The 27,162-nt window shown below is 37.2% G+C and overlaps 1 protein-coding gene across 1 annotated transcript in view; it reads left to right on the top strand.

Moving 5' to 3' along the window:
* Nucleotides 1-5,708: 5,708 nt before the first annotated feature.
* The window catches only part of HECTD4 (HECT domain E3 ubiquitin protein ligase 4), an 89,607-nt gene continuing 68,153 nt past the window's right edge, over nucleotides 5,709-27,162 (top strand). Inside the window, 9 exon segments of the mRNA XM_072413941.1 lie at nucleotides 5,709-6,111; nucleotides 16,323-16,837; nucleotides 18,648-18,737; nucleotides 21,182-21,312; nucleotides 21,705-21,813; nucleotides 22,878-23,016; nucleotides 24,358-24,528; nucleotides 25,498-25,690; nucleotides 26,100-26,261. Coding sequence (XP_072270042.1) covers nucleotides 5,962-6,111; nucleotides 16,323-16,837; nucleotides 18,648-18,737; nucleotides 21,182-21,312; nucleotides 21,705-21,813; nucleotides 22,878-23,016; nucleotides 24,358-24,528; nucleotides 25,498-25,690; nucleotides 26,100-26,261 — 1,660 coding nt within the window. The 5' untranslated portion in view covers nucleotides 5,709-5,961.

Below are 27,162 nucleotides of genomic sequence, written 5' to 3'. Positions count from 1 at the left end.
AAGATGCATTATTGCAGAAGGGCCATTGTCTATCCCTTTCTGCAATAACAATTTCTGAAATATACTCTGATTTTATTATCCCCCAGAAATTTTCCTGCTCTTCATATTTCTGTGAAACATATCTTCACAAAATCATGTTGACAGACAGTCAGAGTCAGGAACAAGGGAAAGGTAAAGATGGCAGTGAGCAGATGCAATTAGAAATAAACTGTAGGCTGTAATCAGTGAAGCAGCAGGAAAGAAAGTAGGAACACAGCAACTCAGGAACACAAAAGGCACTTGGGTTACCCAAGGTCAAAGGAGGCACTTGCAGTCACAGAAGATATACAGCAACCCTTGGAGTCAGAAGAGGCTATAAGATTGTTTGCACCCCAAGCAAAGCAAAGTCTTCAATGTCCTAAACATTCAGATTAGCCGCAATGGCAGCTCTAGGTAAAACTCAGAAGCCAGGAAAGGAGACTCTGCACTGGACCTGTAAGTATTGTGATTGCCTTTTAGCTTGGATCCACCAACCTCACAGATTATACAGTTTCTCCTGCTCTTTTAAATCCCAGGATTCTGAAGCCCCAATAGTTCTAAACTCTCAGTTCATCCTGGAGTCCTATACCAATGTACTTTGGATCCTCCTGTTTCTTGGAAACTTGGATCAAGGTGTTAGCAACTAAAGAAATCTGTCTGCCATTGGAAGATTCCTGACATTGGAACATCTTCCAATGGCAGGCAGATTTCTATAAACGCTAACACATTGATTCAGGGAAGTGGTCCCTCTGTTAGGAAGTTTTTTATTTGATTTTCAACTGTGGGCAATGCTGAACATGGATCCAATGGTGTCTCATTAAAATCACACGGTGATCAGGTTCACAACAAGGGCAAAATACTCACAGATGCAGCAGATATTCTGATTACCCCTTAGACACAACACTAGTGTATGTGTGTGATTTCACCACTGAAACTTCTCCTTTAACTTGACTTCTGCAAAGGATTGAAACAGAGGTTAATTCTACCTTTATGATTGCTCCGAACTGGTAAAGAACATTCTGACACTCAAATCTAGTACTTGTAATCTTCTTGTTAGCTTAATTAGATCTTCTGTCTCACGACATTCTGCTTCTTGTAAATTGGCTTTAAAGTCTCTAGTACTTGAACCAAAAATATATTTTTAGTGTGTTTCACTCCATTAAATATTTTCAAGCATATATTTTCTTATGAATATAAGTTACTTAGCTAGAGATCCTGCCAATAAAAGTTTTTCCTGTAGTATAATAATGCCTTTGCCTTGCAATTAGCTATAGCATTGTAAGCTGTTGGGCTGCCTATCAATCTATAAAATAAGCAGCCTGACAGCCCATTAAAGGAGTCTGCAAGCCAGTTGCCTAAATTCCCTCTCCCTCTCTATCTCTCTCTCTCCCTCTTCAACTTTTCATAAAATAAATAGTAAATCTATTTCTGATTGATCACAAGTGATCAGTTTTCCTATTCTTGATTTTGAAGAGATTGGTAATGTTGGTAATTGGAAATCAAAAGTATACTGTTTGCAATGTACACAATGAATCATTAACATGCAACCCGCAATCTGATTATTGTCTGAGTAGATCAAGTGTATGTTACAAGCACTTTTGCCCATTATGGAAAGTCTATATAGAGAATGAAACACAATCCGTAAATGTGTTTCATGCCCTCCCCTAAATTATTCAAAATGTGAGGTAGGAAGAAACATCCAGAACACCTGGTTTTGATTTTTTTTTCTCCTCACATTCCATTATGGATCAATAAATAATTTGTCTCAGTCGTTCAAATGTAAATTTGGCAGTGGATCTCATCCAGTGTGTACCAGCCCTTACTTGATGCCTAGTCTTCTGCCAAACTTACCACCCTTTCCTATTTTATGAACAAATCCAACTCAAAGATCACTACAGGTATCTTTAAGCAATTTTCCTGGCTCACTTCATGTTAACACACATAATGGGTTTTCTCTGCTCTGTTACTCATTAGGACCACGCTAATTAGCACATAAAATGCACCTTAATACCCCTGACCTAACATCCCCTTTCTGTCCTCACTAAGGACCATTCCTGTAGTCAAAGTATTCTAAAACATGCCCTTATTTCCCTGCTCAGGTTCATGCTAGATGAAGGATACACATGGAGGCAGGAATTTACTGGAAGGGTTATACCCAGTTGTGGCAGGGTGTTATAGTTCCATGGCTGATAGGCTGGTGGTCATAGCTTCAAGATATTAGGCTTAATTTGTTCTCTTTTCTTTCTTATTACCTTCCCCTTGTTTCTAGTAATACCCTTTGTCTGCTGCCATGAGGTGAGCCACAATTATGGAAAATATCCTTTCATGCTTTTCCTTATATAAGCAGTTTTTCCCTTCCTTGGTTATGTTGCTTTTCCAGTAATGGAACAGTTTAGTGGGGGTATTACGATGCCCATTGTGGTACTAGCTTGTATGGGCAACAATTCTTTATAATCCTAATATGGCCAATTAGAGTCACATTGATATGTTTGTCAGCCATACGTATTACCTGTGATATACAGCCCTGTTCAAGTCTTTTTGTAGGATATTGGATATTTCTCGGCTGTTGGCTATTGCTTTCCACTTTTATAGGCAGATAGTAGGGGCACTTTTCCCCATTCCATAGGCAGACACATGCAGGTTCCCTTGATGTGAATATGTATATAAACTATATGCAAAACTGTTATCAGCCAGATCTTACATGTCTGTAGAAATCATTACAATGGCCATAGTTCAAAATATAGTGCAAAGTTTTGATTCATTTTTCAATAAACGTGTACAACAATGCAGTATTAAAGTAAAAAAGACAATTGTTTACCAAAAGGGAATTATTAAACACACAGACCATTTCTAGGTTAAAGTATCTGTTTCAATTCAAAGCACCAACCAAAGACCAATGACCGTAAAATTGTTCAAGCACATAAAACAATCAAAATACATTTTCCTGATTACTCCTAAACATTTTGATAAAATTAATGATTATTGGCTATTGTTTGAATATGTTGCCCTATTGTTATCTCTATTTACACTCCATTATGTGCTTTGATTTGCAAATGGCTTCATCTGGTCTTCCTTTTTTACCACCTCAAACCTTCACCCAAGATTTCTGCACTGCAAGACCCTTTCTGTAGATTGGTCTTTATATCCATTTCTGTATTCATGTGACTTGTTACAGGTCATATTCCTTTTTATTGTTTTTAGCATTTTGTTTTTACCCTCTTGATTCAATAATTTAACTTCCATGGTAGTATAAGAACCTCTGACTGCCTATGACACCATGGAGTAAATTTAATGATATTCAGGATGATTCGTTGTTTCATTTATTGACAGGTTCAAACCTCTATTCTGTGGTTCGATACAACATTGAAAATATATGTAAAATTAAAATGTTTTTCAAAGATTTGGCTGCAATGTGGAAAGGTAACAATTATTTGTTTGTTTGCTGGTTATGTCTCTGCTGGTGAGATGCACCCTGGTTACCATTGTCTCCCATACAAAAATTGGAAAATGAGTTGTCACAGAAGCAGGGAGGGGACATTTTTAAACAGAGAAACCTATTTTGGTGAAACTGTCTACACTATGTACCAATGTTAGACATTTGTGATGTTCTCGGGCAAAAATCTAGCATCTGTACAGTTATACCCCAATGTCGCCCTGTGATCTGTCCTGTTGGATCACTGAATAACCCATGACCACTGCTGTTGGAGGAGGACACAGTGAATTGTATGTCCTTCTCCTCTGTAACTTGTCATAAATCAAACAGTGATGTCTGTACATCATTCAATTGTTCCTAATCATGCAACAATTATTTCCAATGACAATTATTGCAAGTGTGTATATAGCTTAAACCTCTAGAAACATGTGTATGGTATGTCTGGTGATTTGGGTATATAACTCTGCTCTTCAGCTTGTAATCTTCTAGTTCTCTATATAAACTTGGCTCCATGCAATCTGATTTTACCAGTTCCCTTATGCTCAACACATAGGCATCAGTTTTTATGCAATTACCTCATTCAACACATCATTCAGATTACTCAGTAAATTTACAGCAATCCAATTACTTTCAGGATGTGTACTGAAAAATCATGATAATCTCATGACAGATTGCTCCAGGCACCAATTGGCTTGTAACCAAGTTTTTTTTCTGATCACTTTGAAAACAATGGAACTGGTAGTGGAAAACAATCTATAACTGGGGAATGTGACAAGAATAGAGATATAATACTTTTATCAGAAAGTCAGATCAATGTATAGCCAGCAGTAGACTTACCAACTAATGGCTGGACAATTAGTTCAGTTTAATCACATCAGATAGAACCTCATATTAAAAAAGTAAATCTATAGATGGTCATATAAGCATTTATTAAGCTACCTGAAATATACTCTTGTTGTAGCACAATGGTACAATTGCCTATTTCTAGGATTCACCATACCCGATACCATCTTAGATTAGGTGGGATCTGTTGCTTTGCTAGGTGAGCCTTCCTTTGACTCATTTTTTTTTTTTGTACTCTAGTATTGGTCCACTCATTCCTGATGAAGCATACAAAATTTGTGAAACACATAAAGTGGTGTTTCTCAACCTTTTAACATGGTAGAACTCTTGAAATTACTTTCAGGTCTTGGAGAATATAATTACTAAATCCACATCTCACAGTACATTAGTGTAGTGGTCAGTATGAAGAATTCCTAATATACTGCTGGCCAGTGGGAAGAATGTCACCAGATAGTCAAAAAGATCATTGGTATCCAATAAACTGACCAGAGAGGCACAAACTGCTCATTGCTCAAGGAACCCTCAGCAACCTTTGGAAGAATCCTGGTTGAGAAACACTGGGCGAGAGAATGATGGAGGGGCGGACTTGTTCTTCTTATTTATTATGATAGCATATTGAAGGAATATAATCCATATGACAAATTGTTGACCAATATGGCTACCACATTATATAAATAATATAATATATAATATTTACTATGTGATGCTGTTTAATCAAATTGGTCATAGATGTACAAGTGTACTTATTCAAACAAATAAATAAACAATAAATGTTTTCTATTTCTTGAAAGCCCTATTATCCATGTTCGGTTATTATTAATGTCAAGTTTGCCTATTTCAATCCAAATACTTCCAATGTCAAAAAACGATTGGAATAAAATTGTTACAAATCATTTAAATGGCTTGGCATAGGAATTTTCTGATCCATGCAATTGTTTCTGCTTTCAGTATGATCCTGCATGATAAATGATTGTGAAAAATTATAAATAATGTTTAGATATGGAATGGAATTTATCAACAATGATTTGATGGTATGTATGGGAGATATGATTGTAATTAACAGGACCAACACAAGATTTTACCTTTTTTTTATTTATATTCTAATTGTTTGGTAACTATAAAGCCTGTGTTAATATTTTTGATTCAATGTAAAATTGGAATATCTGTAAAATGTCTGATTAGTAATATGTGTTGTAATCATCCTATGCAGGTTATTTATGTTTTATAACCTGGAATCTTTATATCATCCAATCGTGTCAATCAAAGACTGTATATCTGTATGTCCAAAGAGCCCGGGCGACACCGATCGCAGCAGTGTATGCCCGGTATACCGGCACCCCCACCCTGCACCGGGGCAGATCTCTCCCAGGCATGAGGTACACAGGCGGCGCAAGGCATTGTGGGTGTGCTGCTCCAGCCAATATGGCGTCTCACTGACAGTTCAGTTCTGGTGCTGAGATCACCGGGGCATTGTGGGAGTGTGCCCCTCCTGTGCCCGGCAGCCAGGGGTTTCATGCCTTGTACCCTGTGGATAGGGGAGAGCAGAGACTGGCATCCCTGAGTGCCCCACCCTTCCCTCTGTGTGTGTGTGAGAAATGCGGGTCACCGGGTGAGAACCGGGGGATGAGGGAGCGGCCCGGGGGCTGACTGACAGCACGGAGCGAGACATGGGCTCGGTGACGGCTGGGGATTCCGCGCAATGGCTGTCGGTGAAGGAGGAGACCATCTTTCTGCACGACGGACTCATTCGAGTCACCGACCTGGCCGAGCTACCCAGCGAGATAGGAGGCACCGAGGCCGGCGACACCGACCTGGAGGTAAGGAGGCACCGGGGCCACTCAGGGGGAGGTCACGTGAGCTGTGTGTATGTATGTATGTTTGTGTGTATGTATATGTGTATATATATATATATATATATATATATATATATATATATATATGGTATGTATGTACTGTGCTCATACAACCCAGTATTAGCTCAGGTTCACAATTGTATGTCTGTTTATACAAATGTAAGGAGCTCCATTATATTATTAATATTAATAAACAGTATTTATATAGCACCAAGATATCACACAGCGCTGTACATTAAATAGGGTTTGCAGATGACAGACAGAGACAGTGACACAGGAGGAGACCCTGCCCCGAAGAGCTTACAATCTAGGAGGTGGGGGAAGTAACACACACAATCTCTGTATAATAATGTCTCCTACATAATATAAATATCTGTATCCATACACATCACTTCTGTAAACCCAGGTATGATCAATGGTCCAGGTTCTGAATATATATATATATATATATATATATATATATATATATATATATATATATATATATATATATATATATATATATATATACACACACGCACGCACACCTATCCCATGGCAGGATGTGTATGACCTCCTCTATGTGCTTCTTGCACATTCTATTGCTGTATGTGTGTAGGTTGGGTATCAGAAACGTGTGATGTGAATGCGGCCTGCACGGTATTCTGCATCTGTCGGTTGTACGTGTGAATGTCCCATGGATCACGTTTCAATAGATGAGCATTTTTTCCTCCTTTCTTCTTTTGTATCTGTGCCCCGAGGCTGGTGTGACATAATGCTCCTCCGGCTCCAGTGATCTGTATACCAATGGGGGATAGTTTAATATTTTGGCTTGTCATTTCATCTCACGCCTTTCATTTAGATTTATTTGCCCACTTATCCAGTGAAATGTGTGTAACCTCGGGTGTTGGGGATGAATAGGCGTTTTGTTGTTTAGATCTGATTGTGATTTAATGGTCTTTCCTACTGTACGTGTTGACTTTTCTTAGTAAGCATTTCCATAGAGAATGACTGAAGGCATAATGCCTGATTGCCTCGCTGTGATTGCCTTTAATGGATGTGATTGGGGGTGTAGAAGCAGACATGGCCTGATATTCCTCATTGTTAGTGATGGCATATGTCTGATATTTGTCTCCCCACACCCTATCCCATTTCATTCTGAGAGTGCAGGTCACAGGGTTGGGTCAGCCTAGAGAGCCTTTGTCCAAAGAGCAGCTCCCATGTATTTTCAGGGCCTTTGTATGATCTGTCATTTTGCTCAGATAGCAGGTGCAGCACTTTCTTTGCTTCCTAATGATGGGCAGACTAATAATCTTTCTCTCCCTCTCTGGAAATGCAAGGCATATGCTCTGATTGTCAAGTTATTCCTTGTCTGTCAGCATGAGCTCATGCTTTTTTTCTAAACCCCACATATTCTATTCAGTTGATCTTGTGCCCGTGAAAAATAAACAGCATTAAAAAGCAGAGTTAGCTGAAATTCAGGCATGCTGCTCCTGGAGAAGATTATCCGAGGCATGGAGCGGTGACATCCCTTCTCCTTGTATCTGCTAAATGATATCACATTACACTTAAATGGATTATCGGAAAAGCACAAACACTAATATGATGTTTTTTAAGGTCATTTTCATAATCATATTGTGTATAGAGAGCTGGATGTTTTTTTCCAAGGGACATGTACTACAGCTGATCCTTTATTTTTCCCTTTATAAACCATAATGACTTAACATAAAATGAAGATCTAGTTTTGGTAGGAGACCAGAGTGTTTGCTTCAGTACTTCAGGACTCCAGCCTGGCTCAATGTTTGTTCATGGCCAGCGATTACTGAGTAGCAGGCAAAGGATCAGGGTGACTGCTCAAGAGTCGGCCTCTTTGCATTGTTGGCTGCCCAGCAATCCTCAGGATGGGTTTCCTGTTGGTGACAACTGTGGACCATAGCAGCATAGTGTGTGTTGAAATGGCATAGAATGTTGTCATCTTATACCTGGAAGTTGCTGAACAAGGACCTGTCAGGATCACCAGATATGAAAGATTTAAAATATTTTGAAATTATGCTTATATGGTAAAGCAGTGTTTTTCAACCAGGGTTCCTTAAGTAATATGGAATTTGTTCCTCTCAGGTCAGTCAGGTCAGTTTTTCTGACACCAATCATCTTTACCACTGACCACCATGCTAATATACTGTGAGCTGCAGATATAGTAATATATAGCAGGGGTGTCCTGAAGATCTAAAAGTTATATTAAAAAGGTTGTGCTGATGTGCTATGCTATTGAAATTGTCAAAACCAAAAATCTTGTAGCCATGCTTACTGTGAATCGGATATGCTCTATCCCTTCAATCACACTGGGTTTACATCGATTCTCACCTCACTACTCATAACCTCCTCACTCATAACCTCATCACACGCACGGATACAAGACTTCTCTAGAGCTGCCCCGACTCTCTGGAATGGTCTTCTCATCCTATTCGGCTTGCTCCTACTTTCTGCTCATTTAAAAGAGTGCTCAAAACCCATTTTTTCAAACTTGCCTACCTGTCTTCTTCTGTCAACTGAAACCATCACTACTTCCCACCACTACTTCCCACCACTACATATCTCCCATCATATTGTGTGTGAAATCCCCCCACCTACTAGATTGTAAGCTCTTCGGGGCAGGGTCCTCTCCTCCTGTATCACTGTCTGTATTAGTCTGTCATTTGCCATCCCTAGTTAATGTACAGCGCTGCGTAATATGTTGGTGCTATATAAATACTGTTTAATAATAATAATAATAATAATCGATGGGATGGAGAATTGTCTGGTAACACATGTTTAAAAAAAAAAAAGCTGAGCTGTGTCGTTGCCATTTTTATGGACTGACATTTAGTATACAATGCAAAGTAATGGGCAGCTTGCAGTGCAACTCACATGTATCCAGCTTTGCTATTGCAGTCACATAGATGTGAACCAGATCTGTGCTTTGCAACAATCCTGTCTCCGCTCGGCAGGCTGTTCCTTTAACCTCATGGCTTTGTTTTTGCTCTGATATGCACTGTCAGCTATGAGGCTTTTAATGGAGAAGTGTGAGCCTTCCAAATCATGCCCAATCTATTTACCACAGGTGAACTTTATTTAAAGTGCAGAAATCAAGCAATCAAGAGAAATGGGAGGCATCTGAGCTAAACTTAGGTGTTGTTGCAAAAGGTCTGAATACTTATGTAAATGTGGTATTTAGGTTTTTTCCTTTTTATTAAATTTAAAAAATTGCTATAAAATTCTGTTTTCACATTGTCATTATGGGGTACTGAGTGTAGAAATAACGAGAAAGACACTCCTAAATTATTTTAACATCAGGCTAAAACATAATAAAATTCAAGAAAGTTACGGGTGTCTGAATACTTTCTGAAGCCACTGTATATCTAAAATACAACTATTTGTTAGTAAAATATTTGTTTCTCTATCTTTTTGCACTCCTGCTATTACATATTCTATAGTTTACTGTGGAAGTGAATTCTTGCCACACTCTATACACTGATAGATTTGTGTACCTTGTTACTCTAGAGCACATGTTAGTAAAACAATTATTGGTATAACTTCTAGTAATATGGCTACAATGAAACTGCTTCCCTGTTCATTTACTGCTATGTGCTGAAATATTTTGTGGTGGTAAGATTTTGGTCTCCTTTTTTACAAATATTCCTTTTTTAAGAAGTACATCCTGGTAGTATGCATTCCTCTAAAACCAGCAACCAGAAATGGAAGAGTTTTTAATTCATTTAATACGTCTTTATCCAGGTGCTGCATATGTAAAATCTGATGATTCTTTTGTTTGTACCTTTCCATGGCATTTCATATAAAGCATTCCATATTAAATTGTTCTCTGCATGGAAATATAGGGCGATTTTTCTTTTTCCTTTTTTTAAATCTTTTCCCTGACAACAGACAAGAGACTGTGTTTTTGATATAAAAAAATCCCAGATTAGTAACAGATACCAAGCAGCAGCTTATAAATTGCTGCCTACTTTTCCTATGTAACAGCAGCGTGTTGGCATTCTAATGAAGGGATACTTCTGTATATTTTTTAGCTCTGTTTCAAACTTCAATCATTCTGGCCCAGGTATCTTCCCCGTTAAAAAATTCCTCTGTTTACCTGCACTAATACAATGTTCTTCTCATAAAGATATATTCCTTTCTTTTATCAGGCAGTCATTGCTAATGGTATTATGGTTATGGAAGGTCTTGCATCTTTTTCCATGCATAATGGTAAATTTGATGCATTTTTTTAAAGGCATCTTAATAATTACTTCATAAAAATAAAGTTTCTTGGGGAGGGTAAATAAAGTGCAAGTCAAATATAAGAAAATAAATCGTGCCCTTGGTGAAAAAGATGCTCCAGGTTTGTTTTTATGACCAAAAGACTAGGTCTGGGTGTTATATCTTGGAGTATCAGAATTCAGATAAATAGATTATCGCGTTCAGCAGTTATCTTGTGATCAAAAGAACTAGCTGTTAGATCATGTTAGCAGCACTGGGGAACCTGAAGCAACACACCTTGGAAAGATAAGTATTTTAGGTCTATTCGCATCTTTTCCTTGTAATAACAGATGCTTTTACATGCAGATTACTGTATTCCACAGAAACATACTAATACATGATATTGTGTTCTATTCATTTTCAATGAGACCCCAACTCAGTAGGGCAATACATGTGCATTGTAGCACTACCTTGTGATGTATAACCAGAATGGTGGTCGGCAGTGCTCAACCCAGAATTTTTTTTAAGCCGGATAGGAAGAAATTGTAGGTGGGTGGCAGTCCTTGTATTGTGACCAAACTCTTTAGTAACCACCCAAAAACAGCCGGGTGGGTGCTGAAAAGTGCTGGGTGGTGCACCCATCTAAAAAGGCCTGGGGAGAACCCTGGTCGGGTTTGTTGGGTTGGCTTGGTAGCTCATTCAGATAAGTGGGCTGCTTAGTGCAGGGTATTGTGTGTTTTGGTATACAAAATGTAACTGATCAGCAAGGTGTTAAATTAGCTCTAAATCTTCTGGGTATACCTTTTTATACTATAGCTAAACCAAAGAACAAATATTTTGCATTTTACCAGACCTTAGATGTGATGGTGCAATTTGTCTTTCTAAGTTCTGGATAATACCCTTTGCTCTTTCTAGAAATCCAGTGTCCCTGTATCTAACAGTGCACTGACCTACAAAATGCCCCCCCCTCCCCACAATGTAATGTGGAAGAGGAGGAGATAGCAGAGAGGAGAACAGATGCTTTTTATGATACTAAAGACAAGAGCTTAGGCTAGTTATATACTGAAACAAATTTATTTGTTCAATTCATAAAATGTCTATTTACATATGTGCTATTAATGGTGATATATGAAATCCAGTGTGTGATTTTGTGAGAAGGCATGTTGTTTGTACTTTGTCTTTCAAGTTAGTAAGATAGTAGTGCCTTTTTAATGTGTTAATTCACCTTTTACTTTTCAAGGAATTAAAAAAAAAAAAAACCTTTGAAGATGTGGTCAGTACTTAAAATGTAGGTTAATTCAAGCTATTGAAATTAGCAATTGTTCCAGCACGTTACTTTTTATTCAAGCAATTCTATAGGGCGTCAATATTGAGCAAACTTGTTTGTAATTCTATAATATACACACAAAAAGGTAAAACTGTGATTGAAGCCATTTAATGCATTGGATGATGCTAGCAAGGTGAGATTTTGCTGTGTTTTTTTTTTTCTCCTCAGGGGCCATTTTTGAGCAGCTCGTATGAGTATCTGAAAACGTGCTGTATCATATTTGATTGTAGTGTGCACAAGACAGATAGCAGAATGCATGGCCTGTCTGCTAAACAGCCATTCCACCCACACGCTAAGAAAAGCCTGCGATTCCAGTAATAAGCACTTGTTTATTTTTAGTGCCTCAAATAATCAATCTTTTTTCATGGGAAGGAGAGATGGATGAAAGACGAAGCTGGTGTAAAGGGAATAGTTAATGCGCCATTGTACGTTAGGATTTGTTTATAGGTAATGGCAGAGGAGAAAGAAAGTCTCTGGGGTCTGGTTTACTGTGCCCTTAGGAACATACTTTAAGTAGCATTACTTGGGTCATAGGTTGACTACTGCCTGGATCCTTCAGAAAATAAATTCTATGGCCATATTGCTATAGATCTGCTCTCTAGATTAAGGCTCTCTAGATTAAAAAAAGTTTAAATAAACCCATGCATAAAGTTAAACTTTTTATGCAATGGGGAAGAAATGAAGCGTCTGTTTCCATCAGATTCTCTGTCCTTTAGACCTAACAGAAAGTTGGATCTAGTGTCCCTAAAATAAATGTTGCCTTTAGGCATACTTTGTTGTGGATCAAGTGTCAGTTTTGCAAGATTGTTTACCCTTGCTTTTAGAACTGCATTAGTAATTGGTACAATTAGAGAGAAAAAATCTCCCTAAAAGGGTCACAGATGGCAATGAAAGCGGGGCAGTAGTTCTAAAGAAACCCTCGCCACTCTATCCAAATAAAAATGTTTGAATGTAGAAAATTAAAGGGAAGGGTAGAGTTTTTTTTACTATATTAATATACTGGTGCCAAGCCAATTTTCAGTAAAAATATAAGATAGAATATATAGGTCAACTCTTATAGCATTTCTTTCTTATAGCAATACTATGTGTAGTTGAAAAATCTGTGACATGATGAGTCAACTTTTTCATTGATTTGTCATAAAAAGACATTATTATTATTATTATTATTAATAAACAGGATTTATATAGCGCCAACAAATTACGCACATTCTTTTTTCTTTCTTTCTGTCAAATACAAATTTTGCCTTAAGGTGTACGTTGGGGTCTGCCATGGTTCATTTTTTTCCCTTATTCATACACTTTGTTTTTGTTTTCATTTTATTAGAACAATGGTATTGATTTTGATTTATTTCAATTACACTTTTGATTGCTGTATAAGACGCTCCGGAATATAGGACGCACCCAATTTTAAAGGAGGAAAATCTAGAAAAAAAAGATTCTGAAAGATTATTCCCCTTCTGATCACTCATGTGCCATTCATACCGGTATTCCCCTTCTGATCACTTATGTGCCATTCAAATTCCCAGAGATCAGCAGGGGGCGCTGTGCCGGCTTCTTTAGCTCTGCACTGCAGCCAGGAGGAGACTCACGCTGCAGCCAGAGAGGAGAGGAGACACACGCAGGATCGGGTATAGGGGGAGTATATTATTTTAATTATTTTATAACACATTTGTCGTATAAGACGCACCAACCTTTCCCCCCCAGTTTTGGGGAAGAAAAAGTGCGTCTTATACGGCAAAAAATATGGTATTTAGTTTTTGGAAACTATTGGAATTTGGATCAATGACAAAAAACTTCTTAGTCAGTGGCCTAGGAATGTAAAAAAAAAATGTTCAAGATCCAATTGTTAAAGGTGCATCAGGAAATGTTCATATGTTTCCAGGCCCTCTATAACCATGGCAAACATCTCATGAATGACAATACAGGTGAAATAAACCCACAATATTCATCTGTGCCCGTTCCATCAGAGGGTGCCGCCATCTTCATTGTCCTTTTCTTCCTGTAAAGTCTTTTAGGCCATCTTGATTGGCGGGGCCGGGATGGGATGGGATCGTTGTGTGTCCCTGGCAACAAAGGCTAAGCTGTACATGTCCAGCTTAAAGTGATACTTTATTTCAACTTTAAAGAGATGATAGCATTTTTAATACATTTTATTTTTTATAACAATGACACTTTTTTTTGTCCTTTTGCACTTTTTTTTATCGTTACAAACAAACTAAAATACCTAGAAGGAATCCATGCATGTATGGGATAACTTTACAAATTCTATGTGGATAGTATTTTTGCTGAAGAAAATGTGATGAAATATAACTGTGGCATCTACTTACATAATTATTTTAACTGTAACTTGCCTCTTGCATGTTCAGCAGCATTGCTTTACATCCCTGGTGCCCATCCTGCTACCCAAGGGCCCTTGGGTACATGCGTCCAGCCCTAGAAGTCAGTAGTGGGAGCATTGGTTTGTAATTAGGCTTGTCTGTCTCCTACATAACATTTTCTGTCTCCAACCACTCCTGTAGCACAGTCTCTTCTCTTTTTCCCCCAATACAATATAGCATATTAGTATATACTTCTGTAGCATTCTGTATCATTTTTTTTAATGCAGCATTGTAACTTTTCTGTCAGCACCTCACCTGGTTGGGCCCACTTGTTTAAAGATTGACAGCTCTGACTACGTTGCTGAAGGCTTCCCAGTATGAGCTGCAATGCCTGGGATGAGGATCATGTGATAAACATCTAGAGGCAGATTTGGCTAAGGCAATATTATTACAAGAACCTTGGTACTTTTACAGATGCAGTAACCCATTCCCTACAAGTTTCTCAGCATCTTAATTATTGTTTCAATGTATAACCCACTTTTTTCTGAGTTCTCCCATTGTTGGGTGCTGCCTTCTTTTCTGCAGTTTTCCTATACAAAGTCAGAGATTTATTCAAATTATGAGTTTTCTCATTTGAGCTTTAATTTTCATTCTTCCTGAAAGAATTCTTGACTTTTTTGCAGTGGGGTAATCTAGACTCTTTCTATGAAAATCACTTTGACAAATGTGGCCTGCTGTGCAGATAAGTCATTTGGATAAATGTGCGGCAATGCTGTAGGCAACTTTTGTTGGACTGTAACTCTAATAAGCCACCTGGTCACTGTAGGCCTCTATGGGGACAACCAAGGTATAACTTTTTGTAGTGCATATGATAGCATCACTGGAGCATGCAGTGCATTCTAGGGGGATGATGGGAGTGGGATTGTGAAAACTGGTTTACAGACTGGTCTTGCTGAACCAATTGATATCCCAGAAGTTTAAATAACTTGATGTTATACTGTGTTCAGTGTTGAGTATGTTGGACTGTCTGCATAACAGCTGCTTATTTCAATCCTGCATTTTATAATAAAGATATAGTTATTTAAGCCGGACACACCCTATCTAGTCTTGTGAAAGACTTTTGAATTTTAACTGTTTTACTCTGCAAATTGTTATACATTTGGAAATGTTTTATTTTATAGAGTATATGGATGCTTTAAAGCATTTCTCAGTTGGGATTTGTCCTTGAACATATCATATATATATATATATATATTAGTTGCAATGCTGGGTTAGCTTGGCCAGAATAAGCACATATCTTCTTGTTTGCAGAGTTTGCGACATTGACTAAATTCCTGAATAGAATTCTACATTCTCTGCACCCAGGAGCTAGGAATTGATTTAAAAGGATTGCAGTTTCAGCTGTCATCATTATTTCAAATCACCTTCCAGCTTGAGCAAAACAGTACGCAGTGTACTTTGCATCATGCAGCAATTATATTTCCTATGACAGATAATTAACAACAAGCTTCTTCAGTGCTGGATTTCTGAATGCATTTTTATTAAGAAAGAGGTTTGTGACAGACCAGAGATCATTGTTCATTGTCTGTCATTCTCTACAAAAATAGACCTTTGACCTTTGTACCAAACAAATAAAATTTCCCACTAGCTTTGCATGTTTTTTTTTAATCCTTAAATAAAATATAGAACTAAAAAAATGTCTTGATGATTGCATCCATTTGCAATGCATTTCTGTGGATTCATAGCAGTACCTCCTTCATGTTACTATAATGGAACTCATTTAATTGCTGTTACTGTGACCTGGCTTTATGTGGATTTTCGTACTAAAAACATCCCTCAGTCTTTAAGAGGCTCCACTTTTATCCTAGCCATAGATAGCACAGTTCTTTCTGGCAGTTTAACCCATCACAAACAACTCACATTTAACATTTGGATGTCCAGGAGATGTCCACTGTTTGCAGCACAGATATGCCAGTTTACTTACAATTTTCACATCTTAATCAAAGATGATCAAGCAATCCAGCCTGAAATGTTTGTACCTAATCCACTTTCATGTTTCTAAATAAAGGTGACCACACTTGTTGGACATTCTCATAACCTGAATCCAGAGAAAAGAAATTAATCTAAATAAATTGCCTCTTTCCAACCTCAAACTGCAGCCGTTGTGAAGCATTTTATCTTCCTTTTAAGAATGTGTTACCCTGAATCATTTCCATTTTTATATATGATGTGTGTGTGTATATACGAACACAATATTTTCTTTCTCTTTAAATTTTTTTTTAATTTATTTAATTTATTATATTTTTCATTTGTTTCAGATTTTATCATTCGAAACAAAGAATCCTACAGAATTAGCAGAACGCTTGCGAGCAGTGTGTGGGAATCAGAGCAACGCTTATGCACGCTTACTTGAATATCGCCTAAACGCCTTGCGTGGATTGTGGAATGCACAGCGCCAGTTAGCTTTGGAAGAGCAACACGAAAGGGAGGGCTCTGATGAGGAAACCCTGGCCTTACTCAAGCGTCAGGGCCTACTGCAACAACCAGAACAGGCTCCATTTACATCTAGAATGGGACTTTTGTTGGTATTTCCCCTTATTCAATCTCAGAGTAAAACAGACCCCTCACTTTGTAATATAACAGCTGAGGTGCTATTGAATTGCCTTCGGGACTGTCAACCCTTGAGCCTGACTAAAGAACCAGCTGACTGCTTGAATGGAATAGAGGCTCTGCTTTGCTCCTGGCTGGAGGAAGCTTCTACTCTGGATGAGCAAGCCTCTTTCAAACAAAAAGAAAACTCTGCTGCTGCCCTGGTTGCTTTGGCCTGTGCCAGGTATGTACTAATAAGAAAGCAGGGCATCACCTAAGGAATTTTTGTCTGCATTGGACATGGTGAAAATTGCCAATGTCAGCCAGCATTTCACGTAAGTTCTGGTAAGCACCTGTCCCAAATACCTGGCTTTATTTCCCAGAGCTTCCATTGTGAACAGTACTTTAACCCACTTAGCTTGTTCCTTTGGCATCCCTCAGCGTTCTTCTCATCTGTCCAGGTTCTTGGCACATGTCCTCCTTCTTCGATCTTCTCCCGGCAACTGCAGAGACGTTCTCAGGGGTTTCCCAGTGACGTCGGTGCATGCGCCAGTTTGTGCGGGAAATTCAAGTAATTTTATATTGGATTCAATACAAAATAACTGTATTGAGTCCAATACAAAGAAATCTTTATTATTTATTTATATATATATATATATATATATATATATATATATAATTATGTTATTTATCTACAATACATGCTACTGTACAGTTATATTACAGGTTTCACTATTTTTAAATTATTTTTTTAACAGGTTTTTGTGTTTTTTTTTTTTACTTAAAGTTTATTACATTTATCGAATATTGGTCATATGTCGGTGAGCTATGCCTAAAAATTATAAGCCTACAATGTAAAATAAATTTCCATGCAGAACAATGTAATGCTTTTTGCGTGAAAATACGGTAAGATTTAGAACGCTAGGGGGGTTAAGCACTCTGTAGTGGTCTAAAGCGGAACCAAAGCCTGCAAAAGAAAGTGTTGAAAGGCAGAATTTTCATGACGGAAAAGACGATGAAGGCTCTTCTGTCAGTGATGATTTTACCAATCTGTTATCCCTTTTTTCTTCATGTATACCAATTACCCTTAGCCACACAAGTAAAACAGTCAAGGAACAATTCTGTGTCAACATAACTCCTTTGTGCCAGAAGGTAATGCTAAATAATATTTATTCTAAAGTTTCTTTTAACATTGTAATCTTCACTTTCTAGCTTTGTGTTCTGTTTTGGTATAAAGAATAAAGCTCCATTCTAGATTGCTGATCTCAGCTCGGTATCTAAAAGAATGGGGTACTGAGAAGTCTTGGCCTGCTGGTTCAGTTATGTGTGACACCAAAATTTCTCTCCTCACCAGTCTGGCTGCTCTGATTAGTTTGTGTCTGAAGTACTACTAGGCCTTTAGAGGCAATTAACAGAAAGGTGAATCTAGACAGTAACACTTTTCTGTGCATTCTGAAGTAATAATGCAAATATGGAAGCTGCCAATTTAGACCTCCTTCTGAAAAAAACTGTTGTAAGGCTGTTATTACTTCTAGTGATTGACCCAAGAGAGGAATGCAGAGTTCTCACTATGGTCCAGTATCTGTTCCAATTTACCAGAAGTAGGTAATGATACCCATATAATTCTGTCAGTGGACATTTTCCTTTAATTGACAGCAACTCTTCCCCTGTGCTCCTCTGCACGGCTAGGTAATCACTCGGTTACATCCTGGTTCAGCTGTATTGCTTCCTCAGTTGGCTCCTATTTACTGGCCACAGTTAATGGTACAAATGTACTGCCCAATGAGTAGTATTTTCAACACATGCAGGTATTTCTAAGTACAGTTGTTACTAATTTCAGTTCAAAAATAAATTTCAGTAATATTGATCACCAGTCCTTTGCTTTTCTAAAGTGTAATGGTTTATCAGGCTTGAAACAGCAGTTCCTACAATGCTCTACTTTACCTGACCAATCTGTCAATTGTATAGTTTATAACCCTCTAACCAGTTTTATCACATCTGTTTTATTTGATACCTCCATATTTTTTCTGACCGTTGTCTTTGTTTATGTTTAGGGGATCGTTAAAAACCTTCATTCACACGGTACATTTGCTGCAGAAACAGACAGATTTAGGATCTTTGCCTGTGGCGGATGTACTATATAGGTAAGTGTGACCACTTTTTTAGTGTGTGTGTGTTTTTTTTTTTTTTTTTTTTTAATTTTTTTTTTTTTTTTTTTTTTTAATTTTGCTTTATAGGTAATGCATGTTTGGGTTCTGTGGAATGGAAGAGAAAGTCAGACTGCTTTGATTAAAGATTTTTCTGCTCACACTGACTTTGCCACTCACATGCCAAAAACTAATCTAAACACTAACTTAGCCCTAGTGGTAATAAACCCCAGGAGGAGCCGATCGCAATACCTTCTTACTAAAGTGTAACTATCACGAAAAAAAAAAAAATACCACTTACCGAGATCGGGCATGCACAGAAGGAGCAGCCTGCACCTGTGGGCTTTTTATTCAGTCCTCACTGCCTCCACTTAAAATGTTTTTATAAAAAAACACATTTTTTTACTTTTATTTATAAAGAGTTGTCTACCCTTTTATATAAAGTACAAAACGTGATGATAGGTCTACTTTCAGTAGTATTAAAGATGAACTCTATTAAAACAACAATAAATGTGTATGTATTCATCAAATGAAATAATTGTAGGAATCTTCATTCATTTTGGGATTCCCTGTGAACCTTGGTGCTTTGGAACTGTAGGGTGCTGTTCTTACCAGTTACTACAGGCTGCCCCTGACATCAGGCTGGGGTGAGGGACACTGACATACAGGGACCCCTATGGTGCTATTACCAGCTGTGGCTTCTACATTGCCACTTTGAACACTATTTACTTCAGGGAAAAAGGATTTATTAGTGGTAAAATTGTAATTAGTGGTAATATTGTAAATTTACACTAATTGCTTAAAAAAGTGAAAAATACTTTTTTTATTATTTTTTTTGATTGACCAAAATCTTTACAATTTAGTAAATAATTGCATATTCATAGCCTGGCCACAGGTTTACTTCAATGGTATTTTGCCTAAAAATTGTATTTTTTTAAAAAAATGAAAACATTTTAATTCACTTTTACTTTTATCACAGTATCACTGGTCCTCCTGCTGCTATTAAGAGGTTGGTTTGCCAGGCTGACAGCAGCTGAGGCTTTCAATGATTGCCGGCCCACTGGGCCTCCGCCATCTGCCACAGCATTATTTCTTTATAGGGGAGGGGATGCTGATTGTGAAAACTGTTTATGAACTAAAGTGCATCTTTACCATTTGAATGATATTGTTATTAGTTATAGGTCTCTGTAAGCCTTGTATTATAATGTATCAGTCCAGCCAAAAGTGACATTTTAGTTATAGGTGGGGCTCAGTAGGCTGAGTCAGTCCTCTTTACCTTTCAAGTCTTGGATACTACAGCAATTAGAACTCCCTGCTATAGTGCCCATCTTTGTTCCTGTCCTCCTCAGAGGTTGAGGTGTTTTTACACACTTTACATTTGGCACCCCTAGTAGCTTTTTTTTCAAAATATTTTTATACATTCTGCAGTGATTTTGGAATTTTCTATGAATGGTGCAAATCACACTTGCCTAAAAAAAAAACAAAAACTTTTAATTCTTACCATAATACATAAAGAAAAAAGTAGTACAAGCCCACAATATACATACTGCCTCGGAGGCAAGACCCTCTGACCGAAGCCTTGACAGTACTTATGTTATCTGCTGGTTTCCTCTTTATTTTATTTATGGTGACCGTTATTATAAAGCTCTTTAATAATTTGGCTTTTAATTTTAGGTTTTAGGTGTATTGTAAGTTTAAGTTTTTTCTTGAATTTATATTCATACGCAGTATGTTTGTGTATATATAGTTAAAGCTTTTTTTATTTGTTTGCTTTGGGTAGAGTAGGGGGAGGATAAAAATCAGGCTATTCTTTTTTGGTGTTTCCAGCTGTGGAGATTTCCCTGTATTTACCTTTCTGGAGACTTGAGGAAGGACATAAGGTTTAGTTCTTGGTTGTTCCTAATACTGAACATAAAAAATGTTCCCATCCTTCATTAGATGCTGCCCATCTAAACTTCTGTAAGTCTTCCAGGCACTGCCAGCCATCCCTTGGAGAACACTGGGCCTTTTCAAACTCTGTACACTTTAGTGATTGATACATAACGCAGCTGTTGAAGGCTGGAGTCTTCGTTTTGATAACAAAGCCATTGTTCTGATTAGATTCAATTTAAATTATAATAATTTTTTTTGCCATAAGGACTGTTTTCTCAGGAATGAAAGCTGTCAGATCCAGAAAAATTAGGTGGCTAAATAAAATCAAAAATTCTCATGTCAAAATAACACTTGATATAGTTTAGTAATTTATGCTTATTCATAGAAAAGGGGCTTCTTGTTCTGTACCAAAGGATTGAATTAAAGGTTACACTTAGGTAACAGATCTAAGCTGTTAGCTTTTTTTTTTTAATCCACTATTATTATTATTATTATTATTATTATTATTATTATTATTATTATACTATAGTTCTATTATTGAACTTATTTCAAATTTCCTTACATTGAAGGCTGCTGCTGCTGGAAGGAGGGCCAGGATCTCCCTCTTGTTTACTGGGAAGCAAGCACATTGTATCCTGGGGTTTTGAGGATATGCTTCCAGCTCCTGATGGGACCAGTGGTGCAAATAATGAAAACAAAGGTAACGTATCAAACATTGGTGTAAACAGCAGGACATTACTGTAGCACTTCCAATACATATGAATACAAACTGTATGATATTCCTAAATTAATATTGAATGTCATTGTTTAATATCATTCTATTTAGGCTGATTTGGGTGATAAATACAGCCCTTCAGTATATGTGCTATCAGGTATGGGAACACTTTCATGTGTATGTTTCTGTCATAGAATTCCTGGACAGCTTGGTCTCATGTAAAGAAAAATGAATAAAGGCATGTACTGAATACTGTAAATATAAGTGTTATCCATGTACAATTAAAGTAGAATTTATAGCATTTTTCCCTGCAGTTCAAAGCAAGGTGCATTGGTTCTCTGTCCATGCCTTTTTCATTTCATCTCTTTTTATTCTAGATGCAGATTTGGGACGCTGCTTGGCATCAGATGGGCTTTACTTATATACCACTAACTCTGTGGGAAAAGGGTTAAGTAAGCTGGGATCAGGACTTCATGGCACTTTAAGGTGAGCCTTTTACTATGTAAATTGCATGATTGCTATTTTCTCATGTTAAAATTGTTACCAGATATAAATATTTTTGTTTTGGTTCTGTATACCTTACTATGGTTCTTCCCCAATTCATTTTGTTGTTTGTATGCATTTTCTATGCAGCCTTAAAAATGAAATGGTTTTCATGCTTGTATATATGTATTTGTGAGTCTATCACAGTTGTACTGTGAATCTTTAGGGTTTAGGAATGTATTTAGTTCCACAATAAATAAACAAATTGGTTGGTATCTTTTTTCAATATCTGTGAAAGGTATCTTCTGAAAAGTATATTTATTTTTGTTAATAGAATTCTTAGTTATAGGTTGTTTGTCTTGGCCTTGAGCTACAGCATGTCTGTGTTTTTTTTTATGGCTTAGTATGACAGAATATAGAATTGCATTTTTATTTACTATACAGAGTGAATTTAGGAGCATAGAGAACCTCATTCCTCAAAGAAAAACCCTACTAAAAAATAATTGTAAAAATGTAAAAAACATTGATGGTTTCTTTCTGCTCTACAGTGCGTTCAGATTCATTGGTCATCATTATTCTTGCAAGCACATATGGATCATCCTGCAGACATTCTTATGCAAGATTTACTTTAGTGGGTTTTACTGAAAATATGACTACAATTACCAAAGTATTTCATGCCTTTTCACCCCTCTTGGGTACTGCATGCACACACCTAGAAAAAAATAGAACTTTATCTTAACTTTAAAATTATGTTTGTGGGTGGCTACTAAAGATTTCAGTTTTCAGCATCAGCCCATTCCACAATAAAAATGTATTGTTGCAAACATGGTCATACCTGTAGATATGTGAATTCAATGAACTCTGGATCACCGTGCTAATATCGGATTTGAAAACCTCTCACTGTTGATGACTTGGTGCATTTAATCAGATTTTTACAATGCTTTGTTCAGGGACTTCTGTTTCTAGGCTTAAAAATATTTCAAATTTATATTTTATATAAATATTTATGTTACGTGCATATGTTCCAATTGTCATGGATAATGCAAACGCTGCTCATTTCTCTTCAGAGGTTTTGTCTACTGTCGAAATGAAGAGTTGGAGACTGGTTGGGTAGCTTATGGAAGTGGGAAACTGCTTCATCGGCCGGCATCTTTCGATAACAAACCTCATTTCCTTTTCCAAATAATTGACCAGTACACCCTACAGGTAAACAGAAAATTTGGTACCAGGGATTGTTTACTAAAAGAAACATTCTTTTATTGATATGGGATAACTGTAATTTTTGAAAGGACCAATGATCTTCTATTGTGTTCTGTACAATGTTTATCTCTTCCATGGCTGGAGGTATGCTAAATATTTTACAGGTTTTAGAACTATCTGTTGTCTTGTTAGAGATCCACTCAATTCCATTATTGTCATTAGGGCAGAAAGCGAGAGTAAATCTCCCCAACAAGATCATTAATACATTTTAAAGTATGATACACTTTTTACTCTTCCTCATTCTAAGACTTAATATAAAGATTTTGTCTGGAGCTTTACTTTGATTTATATCTTCTAGAGGCCTTCCATCCCACTCTACCATGCCACTCCTAATAAACATGAGCCTAGTGAAAGCTCCCTGTGCAATAAAGGTCATACATCTGGTCTCCTTTAAAACCTAATACATTGTTTAAGAGACCCTCAAGACCAGGCAGCAACTTGCTTTGTAAGGATGGCTATTATTACACAGCTCATCCCTATTTGACAATATCCCCATTAGTTCTTAGCTGCTGTATCAAATTGCTACATGCTTCAGCAAAATGTTATTTTAATTTTAAATTGCTGAACCAACAGCGCGCTCAGCAGTTTGCACTTTAAAGGCAAATCCTGCTGTAGTATCAACTGTGGCTTTAAATTATTAAGGCTGTGTCACACACCAGCTTGTCTCCTTTTAAAGAAATGGAGCACATAGAGACTCAAACACCGTTTACAATAAGGAACATGTTTTACAAACTGCTAAAAAGTGAAAACATTTCAAGGGCGCAATCAAGCCCTCCCTATAGGGAAGACATCCTGTCCTCAATGTTGCAGTTTTTTAGAAAATAATTTGCTGCAGGAAAAAAAATGTGCTGGTAGCAAGCTTGCGGCAGGAACAACACCCAGCAATCTGGCTCCTTGCCAGCTACTCGTTTACCCACCCCACTGTTTTTCCCAATGTTTAAACAATTGGCAGCGTGCAGCAACTGGTACTACTAAACTGCTCACTGCAGCCATTTTTGTTTTTTTTTGTTTTTTTTTTTTTTGCATACAAGTGTGGTTTAGTGGTGTGAAGAAGCAGTAACAGCACTGCACCTTCATCGCCTGTGTATACATAGCCTAAATTTTAAATTTTATGAGGCTGTAGGCACCCTTGCATTTCAGGAAGTACCTATTTTTCAGGATGAATTATAGACAAAATGGATATTGTTTCAAAGTAAATAACTTTTTTAGAGGTTCCCAATAAAATATTTTTTTTTCAATGAGATTAGATCCACATTAACTTTTTCAACATTCTTATTTTACTTGCAGATTGCTCAGATAATCACCATGCCAGCCAATCATTTTCCTGTTGGTAGCAACATGACCACAGTACACCTGTCCTCTGATGGCACTTACTTTTATTGGATTTGGTCTCCAGCAAGTCTAAATGAGAAGACTCCTAAGGGTCACTCTGTTTTTATGGACATCTTTGAATTAAACGTAAGTTAAACAGAGAGGTGGTTAGAGACATATTTTTAACATAGTGCTAATATGATTGTGGTGCTTTAAACTGTTGATGGGAGCTATAGCCAGAGTCTAATAAGTAAGTCAATAAAACAAAATCACATTTGTTGTATCTTTTGATGATCTCTTCCCTGCTCCTGTTGGTCTAAAACATATGTTAACTTAGCCCCCTTTAATACCTTTTATCATTGCTAGAACTGCATATGTGTAATCAACTAAACAAAATTAACCTGCACTAAAATTGAAATATGCCATTATAAAATCTATAGGGATGGCAGCACACATAAAATAGCAAATTTTCTCATTATTACAGTGTAATCAGTGCTCCACATATTACGCTGCTTATCTTACCTGTGGCTACAATCCATGCTCTCAGAATGTTTTTGTTTTTTTTTTTAGCGGCTCAGTTGTACTGTAGAGAGCTCAGGCTATATGTGTAAACCCTCACACCCATAAAAAACAACGCAGGATATCATAGGAAATAAAATTTTTACTATAGGGCAGATAACTGACATTTCTGTGTTCAACTAGAAATCTTGAAAAACAGCCTAATTTCTTTGATTGTGTTCTTATTGCTTTTTATTCATTTTTAATGTGTTTTTGCATTTCCAAGTGGTAGATCATTCCCACGTGCTAAAAACGTCAGAGGGTTCATCTTCAAGATTTTCTGTAACTGCTTTTGTGGAGATGTAAAGCAACAGCAGGCAGTAAATTGTGTAAAGTTTAGATGTTTCTGGTTATGGATACTAATTCTATAACATGCAAACACATGGATTTTTTTGTTTTTGGCTGGGGAGGCTGGTATAGCTACCAAGTTGGGGGCCAACTTCAAACAGTTGCTCTTTGGCCATTTATTGTGTAAATGGTGTAGCTGCGTGCATGATAAGAAAGACATAGTTGTTTCCATTTACCATTCAGTTTTATTGTAATACTTCATATTCTTAGGGAGAAAATGGAGTGTACATGGCGAGCCCTCTTCATGAGCGCATCATACTGATGAGGAAAGAGGGCGAATCCGCCAAAAGTATTAATGAAATGCTACTCAGTCGATTGTCTAGGTACAGAGCTTCTCCATCTGCAACCCTTGCTGCTCTAACTGGCTCAACAATTTCAAATACGTTAAAAGAGGACCAAACTGGTGAGTACAATAATGTCTGTCATGTCTACTGAACCTTGCTATGCTGTGCCTTTTTTTTTTTTTTTTTTGCTCATGGGTGAAACACTATAGTTGAAATAAACCAATATATTTGTAGGTGCCACAGAAACATTGTTTCCTGTTTTTAATAAATGTCATGCACTGAGAAGAAAAAGATTATTGCACCTTGGTGTTAATGGTAATTAAAACTATAAACTGGTCTGTGCTGACCAGTTTGCCAAAATGTTGTAGTGAAGTTAACCGTTTCCAATTTGTTGATGCTACAAGAAGTACTTTTTGCCCCTTAGAATCTCTTTAAAATGAGTTGGCTGGTTCCCAGTAAATATATTCACTATAGTCCCTTTCCATGGTAAAAATAAAATGTATATGACCTGTATTACTTTTGTTATAGCTGCAAACACAAGCTGTGGCCTTCCACTGAAAATGTTAAGAAAGACTCCCATGTACACCTGCGGCACATATTTGGTACTTATAGTACCTCCCCCAGGAGGATCGGGCAGTTCTGCAACCAGGTCTCTATTTGGTGGGACTACTGGCTTGTCCTCTCTAAAAAGTAAGTAGCTATAAAGATGTTGTGGTGATGCTTCCAGATACAACTGCTTCCTTCCTGTTTCGAAAATACTAGTTGCCTTACAGTTATTCTGGTACAATTAGTACCAGACACGAAACAAAGAGGCAAGTTATGTATTCTGGTTTTATGCTTACTTTCTTATTGTATTTGCATTTTTAGTATAGGTCAGCATGTCTAAAGAAATTATGTAGAGAAAGTGACAACCCTGGACCCTTGTATTTTCAACAGGAGGCATACAATGGCATCCTCCATTTTTCTCTTGTACAATGTTTTAATAAAACAAAAACAAAAAAGACATTTGCTAAGAACTGTTCATATGTAAACTTAATCAAATTCAAACTGTAGAACATTTGTTATGTTGTCCTCCAGCTTCATAATAAGAAATAAGAAACCTCTTGAAATAACTTTCATATCCACAAGTCACACAGTACATGTAGTGTGGTAGTCAATAGGAAGAATGCCTCCTACATTGCTGGCCACTGGGAAGAATGTGACCAAATAGTTATTTGGTGTCTATTAAATGACCCGAGAGTCACAAACTGCATTGCTCTAGGAACCCCTAGCAACCTCTGGAGAAACCCAGGTTGAGAAACATCATCCTTGACACTAGTTTTTGTTATGGAGTTGGTCATTCCTAAATACGAGTTCTGGGGCAATAACCAAGTACCAGTTCTGTGACATAAAAATGGGTCCAAGTCACTTGTGCCACTATAATCATAGAGGTACCAGGTATTTACTTAATTACTTGCATTGACAAAATCAAAGTATGATTTGGGCTAATGTTGCTTGTATTCCATTATAACATCTCTTCTCATGGTATCCTCCTTCTTAATTAGAATAGAGGGTTTTTTGTTTGTTTTGAATGTTTTCAGAAATAGTAAGA

Source organism: Pyxicephalus adspersus, chromosome 6 (genome assembly GCF_032062135.1).
Source record: "Pyxicephalus adspersus chromosome 6, UCB_Pads_2.0, whole genome shotgun sequence".
Taxonomy (NCBI): Eukaryota; Metazoa; Chordata; class Amphibia; order Anura; family Pyxicephalidae; genus Pyxicephalus; species Pyxicephalus adspersus.
Note: the sequence above shows the minus strand (reverse complement) of the source record. Positions and strands in the feature narration are given on the sequence as shown.